Source organism: Lolium perenne, chromosome 5 (assembly GCF_019359855.2).
Source record: "Lolium perenne isolate Kyuss_39 chromosome 5, Kyuss_2.0, whole genome shotgun sequence".
Taxonomy (NCBI): Eukaryota; Viridiplantae; Streptophyta; class Magnoliopsida; order Poales; family Poaceae; genus Lolium; species Lolium perenne.
In genome coordinates, this window is record NC_067248.2 from 137,429,990 (window position 1) to 137,441,503 (window position 11,514).

Here is an 11,514-nt window from a genome sequence, read left to right on the forward strand (position 1 = left end):
GCCATTTCCATGCCATGCCGGCCCCCTTACAAGTGCACATGCCTCTCTCCCTCTCCCTCACCACCAAACCCTGCCACCATGTCAATTTGACTCCCCTTGGTCCCCTGATCGTGCTCATAGGCACCAAGCCTCAAATGGTGGACCACAACACCACGGCCAGCCCATGCCTGCGACGTCCTGGCGCGACACGAGCGGCATGGCCATGCCATCCCGTGTCTGCCAGCGCGCACCACGGCCACGCGCCGCCCAAACCTTCTGCGCCTCCCCCGGACCCCCAAGCTGCACGACGAGCTTCGCCGCCGCGACACAAGACCGCCAGACACGCGCCCTTGCTCTCGCGCCGCCTGTCGCCGATGACTGCATCGCCATTTCTTCCGCGCCCGTGCCGCCAGCACTCACCATCGCCAGCCCTCGTCTGGCCGTCCCCCACCTCGCCATCAAGCGCGCTAGCACTGCACTGACCTCGCCTACCTCGCCCTGTCGTCGCCTACCCCTATCCCTCGCCGGAGTTGCCGCGCCGCTGTCGACCTCATCGCGCACACCACGGCCACCTCGCGCCCTATAAAAGGAGATCCCCCGCGATAGATTTCTTCATACCAACAAGCTCCCCTCCTCTCTCTGATCCTCCTCAACCTCTTCCCCTCCTCGATTTGGCCCTCCATCGCCGGAATTGGACCGGAGTCTGCCGCGCCCGTAGCTCATCGCCGTCGTCGATTCAGTCAACCTCAAGCTCCGCCGCGACTACCAGTCGATTCCCCGTCGTCGACAACGTCGCCTCGCGTCAACGCCACCGCTCGCCGGAGCCCAGGATCGCCGCCGACCCCCTACTCCGCCGTGCCAGCACCTCCCCTCTCGTCGACGACGACGATGACGCGCGACCGTCGGATCGCCATCTAATCCAACCGCCCACGTTCACCTGTACCGCTTCGGTAAGATTAAGTCGCTGACGTGCGGGCCCCTTTGTTAGCTGGCCCGCAGCGTTACTGGGCTGGCCCTTCTGCGTTTTAAATCTTTCGGCCCACTCCTTTTCCCGCCTAGCCCATTAGGCAATTTTCAAATTAAATTGTTTCAGAGATTTCAAATACCGGTCCTGTCTTGGAAATTGAATAGTTTCAAATCTACAAGTCCAAATTTAGTAAATCAAAATGTTCTGGAATCCTTATGAATTTATCTAACTAACCCCACTGGATTCAACCTTGTAGCTTGTGTAGATTTTGAAAAGCAAAAAGAACAAGTCAGGGACTTTTGTGACTTCAAATAAATCTTAAAAATCAACCAATTTGAATTTTGAAGTGAATCCAATTGCTATAATTCACATTTCACTTAAACTAATTGTTTATGCAAAAATATGGTATGGTTACTTTGAGTGATCATGTCCCAAACTAAATAAAGAACTATATGGCTAGTTTAGTCAATTTTTGTCCAAAACTATTATGCAAATCATATGAAGTGTTTCACTTCATTTAAATCTTGTTTCAAGTACTTTCATATGAAGTTTGAACCCCTGGTCAAATACTCTCACATGAAATACTTGGTGATTTTAAATCATAATTGGCTTTGTTAAATGGTATGAGGTATTCTACCTCATTTAAATCATTTTCTCAAATGATGATGATGAAGGGTTGACTTAGGTCAACATGATTTCATGTATGATCGTTTGAGAAGTTAAATCTTAAGAAGATTCAATGAGAGGAAATTATTCCTCAAGAACTAAATGGAAACTATCATTTACATATGTAATGAGAGGAAATTATTTCTCTAACACTAAGTAAGAAAACCCTAGATTAATTTTAAGTAGCAATGCTAAGTGATGATGCTAGATCATTTGGAGTGAGCCATTAAGGCTAATTAAGGCTACTTAAGTCTTGTTTGGTGATTGTATCCTCGTATTCGTGTATAGACGCTAGTACCGGAGAATACCAGGAAGAGGAAGGATTCTACCCAGAAGAAGAATAGAACTTTGACCACCTCAACAACCAAGACAAGCTAACACCTTTGCAAGCTCTATGGTTGCAAGCTAATATTCTTGCAAAGTGCAAAGCCCTTTGGTGCAAGGCACCATTAGTCTTACCTTTCTTACCACAAGTCTATCCCAAGTTTCTATCTTACAAGTTTTTACTTGTTTATTTAAAGAGTTACTTTTATAGTTAACTTTGGTCTAAGTTGAAGAAGGTTACTAGAGCAGCAAAGTTAGCCTCAAGCTAGCCAAGCAAGATAGCACCCCTCATGATTAGTGCTAGTGCTAAATATTAAAACTTGACTACTCTAGATGGAAACATGTGACTTGAACTGAATTTTGAAACCTTGGAATGATGAGTCATTCCATTGAATGAATTTTGAAGGTGAATATGACTTGGAGAAGATGGTGATTTTTTGATAAAACTGATATTGGTTTGAATGCGATACCTTTCCAATATTGAGTACCCCCACAATACCTGATTATGGGTATGGCTTAACTGGAAATTTATGCATCTTAGTATGGGTTCCCTCTGAACACACATCATAGGGGTTATGCCGAGGCTGCCTCCGTTGTTGAGAAATGATGTGAATTGAGGTGAATTGTACGGCCAAGCCCTGTGCAGTTCCCAGGTTGACAGTTGGTCTTCACTGGGAGGCCAAGCTCATGGGGAGAGGTGCTCATACTAGGGTTTGTAAGTGAAAGGTTATAGTTGATGATCCGCGTACTGTGTTACGATGATTCGGGGTAATCCCGGCGGATGAAATCAAATGTTGTGGCACAAGTGTGCAACCTCTGCAGAGTGTAAATCTATTCGAATAACGGTGTCCACGGTTACGGACGGTTGGAAAGGCCATACAGTTTCCGGTGTCAGATTTTTGAAAATGTTGGTGAAATGAATGGTGAATTGGTGACTTGTTTTTGAATCACCACTTGAATGGTGGGAATGACAATAATGTTCCCACTTGAGTTAGTTATCGCTTGAATAAGTCTTTTATCAAATACTTGTGAACTAAAATTGGCTTTGTGCAAAATAAACTAGAGCTTAGCACCCCCTTACTAGAACTGTTAGCACTTACATTAGTATTAGTTTGCGAGTACTTTAAAGTACTCACGGCTGTGTCCCTGGCTATTCAAATGGCCAGACTATGAAGAGGAGCAGAACTACCAAGATGACGGCAACCAAGATGTCTACGACAACTAGGGAATCTTCCGACGTCAGACGTTGGCCTGTGGACTAGAGAGTCCCTTCTATTTTACGCTTCCGCTATGAACTTTGTGTCCGTTGATCAATAGATCAAATATTTGTGTAATATTGGATCATGTGATCTCTATTTGTAAGACGACTATGGTATGTTAGGAATGATGACTTGTGATATTCAACTGTTATGTCTCGCAACAACAATATTCCTGGGATTGCGATGTATGGCATAACAGGCATCTGGACTTAAAAATCCGGGTGTTGACACATTGTAGCACCGCCGTCCTTCAATCGAAGCTCCGGTGAGTAGCACCTCCTTTCGTCATTTGCAGCTCCGGTCGGCAGCCTTGGCAGTACCGCGTTCCGTCGTTTGCAGCTCCGGCCGGCTGGCGGCCTTTGCAGCACTACCTTGTTTGCAGCTCCGGCAGGTGACCTTTGTAGCTCGGGCCGGAGGCCTTGGCAGCACCACCTTCCGTCATTTGCAGCTCTAGCCGATGGCCTTTAAAGCTCCGGCCGGAGGCCTTGGCAGCACCGCGTTCCGTCGTTTGCAGCTCCGGCAGGTGGCCTTTGTAGCTCCGGTCGGAGGCCTTTGAAGCACCGCCTTCGTCGTTTGCAGCTCCGGCCGACGGCCTTTGTAGCACAACCGCCCTTTGTTGGAGCTTCACAACCACCGCTTGCAGCACCACGTCCAGCCTTCGCAACTTCGACCACCACCGCTAGCAGCAACGCGGAACGTCTCTCCGGCGACCACTGCATCAGCAATGGTGAACTCGCCCGCAGAATCGCCGGCCAGGCTGGCCTCGCGGTACTGCCGCCCCGGCCTCGCAGCTCCCCCGCCCCGATATCGCAGCATCGAGGAGTTCCTTCGCACCTCGCAGCGCCACCGCCCGCTGCTCGCACGTCGCAGCAGCGCCGACTCTCACTCGGTACACCACCTGATGCTACGATTCCGGTACCGTGGGGAGAAGGTCCAGCCGTCCAGGGGAAGCATTGCAGCAGGAGCATGCAGATCACGACAACAAAATCGAGCCGCCGTGTGGGAGGGGAGATGAACCGAGGCGGGCTGCAATGGCTGCGGTCAGCAAGGAGTAGATGGGCAATTGGATATCTCTCGTGGAGATGACGGAAGGAAGAAGAAAGGAGATAAAAGAATGGATGGAAGAGGATTGCCCGTGACGGGATACGAAAGCCCTTTGATCTCAACTCGGGGCTCACAGTTGACACCATCCCAAGTGGCATGTTCCCTGGCGACGGCGTCGACTCCCGAGCGGCGAGATCTCCTGACGGAGGTGGAGAAGACCAAGGACCTGATTGCTTTTCATTTTTTAGTCCTAGGGTCATTTTTGCAAAAGTCGCGGCCTTATCTATTTTTCCTCAATTTGTTAGGGGTCTCGATGTAAGTTGTAACCCACCGACGGATTAATGAAGCAGCCTCTGGGACCTTCGGGTCCTCCTTTGTTAAAAAAAAAGGCTGGACGAGGTGGGCCCATCAATCGCTGTCATCACCTCGTGGACGCGTGGCGCTCTCATAGGATCCGGAGGCCGCGAGTGCTGGTAGCCTCCGCCTGAAACGAAGCATTTTCCATTAAGGAATCAGGTTTAGCCACGTCTTTAGTCGTACATCGATCGGACAAAGAAGTTCGTATGTGAGGCATTTCCGGATCAAATTTAGACCACATGGCGCCTGCCGGCCGCATATCCGGGGCGCGGCAGCTTTTAGTGCTCTACAACAGCACGGCATGCACCTCGACCTGGTCTCACCCAAGGAAAAGTGGAGTGCATCTCTACAAGCAGTACGGCATGCTTCTCGGCCTGCTCTCACCCAAGGCAGAGTGGAGCGCCCTCACGAGGAAACCATGGCCAGGCCATCCAAGAGTACCGAGCCATGGTATTCAAGAAGAAGCATGAGAGCATCTCCGCCGCGTCCCCAAAGCGTCCCTCAAAAGGATTTGGGGCGCGCCGGACCAAAAAACCGTTCCAGCCACGTCCCCTAAAGCCCATTTTTGTCCGACGCGGCCTGATACGGTGTCCGGCGCCCCGAGCCCGTCCCCGTCCCACAGGGGACGCTCCGGGGACGCCGGACACACCGAAAAGCGAGGCGAACCGACGCGGGCCTGACGCGTCAGCGGCTCGGAAGACTAAAATCCCGTCGCCTACCTTTGGTCAAGCGACGTTAATGGCGTCCCTGTTTTCCCAGGCGACGCAGGGACGCGTCTCGTCGTGCATGGCCGCGTGGCCGTCCGCGCCGGCGTTATTGCGTGCAACCACCCGCTGCCGCCTCTGTTTAAAGACGCCCTGCAGTTCTCACCGCTCACAAACCATCTCCTCGCCGCCGCCTCCCCCCTCCCAGATCTTCTCCTCGCCCTCCAAAAATGTCGAGCTCGTCCTCCCGCAAGATCGCCGCGGCGAACGGCTTCGACCGCGGCAGCCTCACCGTGCCGGAGGCGTGGGCATTGTACAACGCCCGGTATCCAGTCCCGCCGGACATGCGGCTGCTAAGCAGCGGCGGCTGGAAGATGGCCGTGAACGGCATTGGCGTTCCGCCGCCGCCGAAGCCGCGCACGGACCTATGGAGGGACGCCATCAAGGCCTGTCGGGCTCAACTCACCACCGAGGAGCGGTTGGATCCGACGTGGGCGGCCAACAACAACGACGCCTGGTGGACGACGTACTTCCAGGCGAAGTACGATGTCGAGATGCACAGCACCGACGGGCTCGTCGGCGGCCCAACAGCTGGAACAAGGACGGCCGCGCCCTGTTCTGGGGCGTTCCGGGGCGCTCCCTCGAGAACATCATCTGCGGCATCTGCAACGGCGCTCCAAGGTTGGAGATGTCGTCGTCACCGCCGCCGTCTCCTCAATGGCGGCCGAGGAGGACGACGTACTCGTCCTCCTCGCACTCTTCTTCCTCAGGACCGGCGCGATCGACGCCGTCCTCGTCGTACCGGTCGGCCCTACACCGTCCCCAAACGGGAGGTGAAGGAGGAGCCGGCGACGCCCGTCAACACGAGGCGTGGCTGCAGCGGCAGCGGCAGCCGGCGGCAGCAAGGGAGGCGCGGCGGCGCCCTCCTCATCCAGAAGCCGGAGGTGAAGGAGGAGCCAGAGGAACCGTCGCAGGCGGCGCTGCTGGCGGAGTACGAGCGGCAGCAGCGGCTCATCGCCAGTAGCGACGACCCCGAGGACTGCCCAGGTCTGCGGGCGGCGTTCTTGGCGTCCATGAACGACAAGGACGCCTGGAGGGGCGACCTCGACGCGGCGATCGCCATGTCCATCCGCGACTCCGGCAAGCCGCTGGTGGACCTCTCCGACGACGGCGAGGCAGGACCAAGCGGCTTGGTGAAGGACGAGCGCGTCAAGCAGGAGGTCATCACCGACGACATGTACAACTTCCAGCAGTACTACGACGCCTCCGGCCGCCGCAAGTGGTTCTATATTAGGTTTAGTTTAAATTTAGTCAAATTTTGTTCGAATCTATGTAAGTTTGGACGAATCTTAATCGAATCTTGTTAAGTTTAAAATTTCTGAAATTTTGTTTGGGGGACGCGACTGGGGAGCGACATCCCCCAAACGCGGCACGAACGAAGCACGTCCCCCAAACGCTCAATCCGGCGCGTTTTGGGGGACGCTTTGGGCGACGCCGCCCGCAAACCTAGGCATAAATATAGATTTTCATGTCTATTGTCAACGGTCAAAGCAGCAGCGGCTGCCCACCGGGGGTTCTCCAAGCGGTCGGCCAGACGCGCCCAAGAAGCGGCGCTCCAGACACTACATGTACGGGAACGGCGCGGACATCGCCCCGATGCTCACTAGCGCACGGTGGCACAACCCTAACAAGCTACTCGTGCATTGCTTTCGTCGCAAATAGCTACTTTCGCGGGCCAACCATTACGGCACCTGCGACTTTGGCCACGCCGCCACCGCTCTCCTGAATCGCTCCACCCTTAGGCCTTGTTTGGTACTAGTGTTTCAGTGGGGATTAGTGGGGATAATACTCTAGAGTATTTGGTGAATCACTGCTGTCACCCAATCCTCACAAAACCCCATCCCCAATCCATTAGGTAGGGGTAGAGTATTGGGGATTGAAAAAATTACACTAAAAATTTGGGGAAAAGTGGGGAAAAGTGGGGATAAGTGGGGATTAAACTCTCTCATACTCTAGCACCAAACATGCATTGGGGATAAGTGGGGATTTAAATTTGGAGCGGATTATCCCCGCTAATTCCCACTAAAACTCTAGTACCAAACAAGGCCTTAAAGGTCTATGGCGGCACAAAAAATCCCCCCCTCCCCATTTCATTTTGGCGCCAGCGTGGCCCAACAACTGATCCGGTACCGGATGGAAGGGAGTTGGCGGGAAAAGAGAGCCCCCGAACCGGCTGGTCGTCATGGTCCAGCAGAAGTAGTGCCTAGGGACCAGTCATCTTCCTCCTCGCCTTCCGCACCACGTCAATGTGCTTCGCCGCAGGAGGTGGTTGCGTGTGCTTTGGCCCCTACACGATCCTGTAACGACCCCTTTCAACCTACTTCTTCGCCACGCACTTCTCCATCATGCACCGGTAGTAGCACATCCAGGCGTCATCATTCTTAATGGATTTTGAACGAATCTGGCGCCGGAGTTTTAAATATGAACTACCTAATATGTCTCGCATGCCTAAATGTACTACACAAATTTTGATCGAGTACTCCCGTCCTGGGCCGTTGGATCACAAGATATTAACTTTCCAAAATAATCAGATGTACCATGAAATGACCCATATTATTCTAAGTGGTCTTGAAGTGCTTTTGTAGAACTATTATTGGTCCATTGAGCTAATATAATCCACGATTCTGTTATTTGGCTGTGTGTGGCGGGTCTCAATGTTCTTCTCCTACCTTGCATTCTTTCACGATGCGATATGAACACATACTAGAAAAACTTAAGTGACGACAAGCACGCACATTGCCGAGCAAATGACAAAGATAGTGTCAACCATTTGAGCTGTGTGTGAGATTATGCTCTCCATGTTCTAGTTTGATTCCTCTTTTTATATTTATTTTTACACTATATTCCAATTTGAACTGAAAACACAGAATATGTCACCTACCATCAAAGAAAAAAATATTATATGGATAGATCATGCACGGATGTTCTGAAGGTCCGCCTCGTCCTATAAGTAGACTTCCAACACACCAAGTTTTCCTCATCCATCTACAATCTAATCCCGGCTGCACTCTGTAGCGGGCTATCACTACCATGGCTAGCAAGCTTGCCGCTTTGGCTCTGCTAGTAGCATTGCTTGGTTGCGTGGCCCACACGTGCCAAGCGGGTTACGGGTTTCCTTACCCGTCATCGGCACCCAAAAAGAGCTCTTCACCTGCTGCCCCGACGCTCAACTACGCTCACTACTACAGGACTTGCAAAGGAGCGGAGAAGATCGTCAGGGACGTTGTGCAGGAGGAGATCAAACGCAACCGCGGCATCGGTGCGGGCCTCATCCGTCTCTTCTTTCACGACTGCTTCGTCCAGGTATATATAATTATATATAGCATGACGGTCTATCACTTGTAACCTGGGTAACATTATTACTGTATATGTGCCCTCAAATGAAACTAGGGTAGATGTTAACATTTTGGCATGACGATATATATCTACTTTTCAGGGTTGTGATGCGTCGGTCCTCCTTGACAAGACTCCGGCCAATGAATCGACAGAGAAGTTCGGCCTCCCTAACATAGGCAGTCTCCGCGGCTTTGAAGTGATTGATAAGATCAAGACAAAGCTCGAGGCAAAGTGCAAGGGTGTCGTCTCGTGCGCAGACATTGTCGCATTTGCTGGACGTGACGCCACCTACTTCCTCAGTAACAAGAAGGTATACTTTGAAATGCCGGCTGGCCGCTACGATGGACGCGTATCTTCTGCGAGCGAGACCCTCTTCAACCTTCCCCCTCCTTTTGCCAACATCACGGTGCTCGAGGCTATGTTTGCAGCCAAGGGGCTCAACCTCAATGAGATGGTCACCCTATCCGGCGCGCACACTGTCGGTATCTCCCACTGCTCGTCCTTCGGTGACCGTCTCCCGCGCAATGCCTCAGACCCAATGGCCATGAACCCTAGGTTTGCCAGCTCGGTGACAAGGAAGTGCAAGAGCGCTAGCTCTACGGTGGATCAAGACTTCAAGACCCCTAATAAGTTGGACAACCAATACTACAAGAATGTGCTTAACCATGAAGTGTTGTTCACGTCGGACGCTGCACTTGAGTCATCCAAGACAAAGAGATTGGTGAAGCAGAATTTGATCCCGAATGTGTGGGAAACAAAGTTCAAGCAAGCCATGAGGAAGATGGGCAGCATCGCGGTGAAGACCAAAGCTAATGGGGAGATCAGAAAGAACTGCCGGCTCATCAACTAGCAATTATTCGTTCAATGAGGAAATCGAGACTACGTGCTTCAATCACCGTGGCTCTTGATCACACCGGAAAACGATCAGAATTACCACATGTTTTTGTTTGTCCTATTTTGAAATTTCTCTAAATTTTTCATTAAAGCTTTCATTCATTCTGATTTTACTGAAATTTTGTTGGTGTACTGCTATTATTTATGAGATCTTCAGGGGCTTTTTAAGGGCACTTCCCCTTTTTTCACTAAACATTCTTGGTGATACTCATCACCCCACAACTGGAGTTTCTGGAAGCGAGTTTGTAGCACATGTCAAACCCTAATTAAAGGTGCACGTGACCACATTCACGTATATTAGAAAAAGAATTCAGCTAAAGAATCGTTTGCAGTACGGTTGATATTATCGAATTGTACGGAACGGTATGATGATGTCTTGCTAGCTAATGCTGATTCCTCAACCGGGAACCGATCAGACTAAGCTCGTGATTTTTGTATGTTCTTTAAGACCAATTTTCATGTCTATTGTCAACGGTCAAAGGAGCAGAGGCCACCCGCTGGGGATTTTCCTTCTTGGTGCGTCTGCGGGCCGGCCGTGTCCGAGGAGGCGCTGCAGAGCACGCTCGACTACGCGCGCCGACTGCGCCCCACTGCACGCCGGCGCGCATTACCACAGCCCCGACACGCTAGTCGCGCACTGCTCCCGCAACAAGCACGCCGGCGGCAAGCAAAGCGGTGCCATGGTGCGTGTGCAAGCCAGGCTTGTCTGACGCGTGCGCCATGGAGGGCAGTGCCACGATCCAGACTCGCTGCTCGCGCACTGCTCGTCGCCTTCAATATCTACTTCCAATCCAAGTACATATTCTTGCCGTCGTGCTCTCGATCCAACAATTCTAGGTCCCCGATCTCACATACCATGTACATGCAATTGTTGTAACTTTTGCAGGCTTCAAAACATGCAAATACCCTGTAACCGACACCGCCCTAAATTGGGCGGTAGGGAAGATGCCGCTATGGTTTTTGGCAAGGGGACTGCTGAGCGTCCCCCGGATGATAAGACCACCAGATCCCCCGCCTCGGTAGCCGTCAGATGGGGCCGCTCAGCCGTTGATCGTGCTTGCTTCATCAAAGTCAAACCGGTCTCATCCCAATGCACCAGAAGAAAAATTCCCCACACCATCTCTCCCGTGCGCACAAAAAGTCTGGTCGCGGGAGTTGCTCTGCCAGGAGAACTCCAGGCGTCCGCGTAGCTCCACCATGAGCAATAGCCGGGAAACGCTCATCGACGGAGAAGAGATTCGTCGCAGCGCCCATCCTCCACTGAAAAAGGCAAGCGTGATCCCATCCCATCCCGGCATCCTCGCTCGACACCATCTCCTTGCAGCAGTCCACAACACGCCCCATTGATCCTCAGTGAGCCCCGCCGGTCGCCGGAGAAGACGTTGTCGGAGCGACGATGCCCGCTCGCAGCATGGGCGGAGGCGGCTCGCAGCAACGGCGGTTGCGATCGCCATCTTCTCCTTGCAGCAGTGCAACACCACCCCCGTCACTCCTCCGTGAGCCCCGCCCGTCGATGGAGAAAACTCGTCGAAGCTTCGGCACGCGCTTGCAGCACTGTCGGTGGCGGAGCTGCTACCAACCATGGCCAGCTTATCTCCCAACGGCACTGGCGTTGCTCTCGGTGGTCGGAGGCGTTGCTGCCAGCGGAGGATGGAGTTGCTCCCAGCGTCCGACGACGATGCTACAACCGGGTGGCGGCGATGCTCCTAGCGGCCCGCGGCGCTGCTACAATGGCCGTCGGCGATGCTCCCAGCGGCCGGCGGTGCTGCTACAACCGGGTGGCGGCGATGCTCCTAGCGGCCGGCGGCGATGCTACAACCGGGTGGTGGCGCTGCTACAAACGGCCGGGGGCGATGCTCCCAGTGGCCGACGGAGCTGCTACAACCGGCCGGCGGGGATGCTTCCGGTGGCCTGCGGCGCTGCA

At 52.8% G+C, this 11,514-nt stretch overlaps 1 protein-coding gene across 1 annotated transcript; it reads left to right on the forward strand.

Annotated features, from left to right (window-relative positions):
- Positions 1 to 8,363: 8,363 nt before the first annotated feature.
- Positions 8,364 to 9,692, forward strand: LOC127300016 (peroxidase 2-like). Its single transcript, XM_051330080.1, has 2 exons — positions 8,364 to 8,663; positions 8,797 to 9,692. Exons 1-2 carry the CDS (start codon positions 8,391 to 8,393, stop codon positions 9,544 to 9,546), a joined length of 1,023 nt encoding a protein of 340 aa, XP_051186040.1. The 5' UTR covers positions 8,364 to 8,390; the 3' UTR covers positions 9,547 to 9,692.
- The last annotated feature ends 1,822 nt before the right edge of the window (positions 9,693 to 11,514 follow it).

Bases quoted from the DNA above. Each gene is read 5' to 3' on its own strand.
- LOC127300016 (XM_051330080.1), top strand. From the start codon at position 8,391: ATGGCTAGCAAGCTTGCCGCTTTGGCTCTGCTAGTAGCATTGCTTGGT. The intron at 8,664-8,796 runs GTATATATAATT...TCTACTTTTCAG, and splicing joins TTCACGACTGCTTCGTCCAG to GGTTGTGATGCGTCGGTCCT.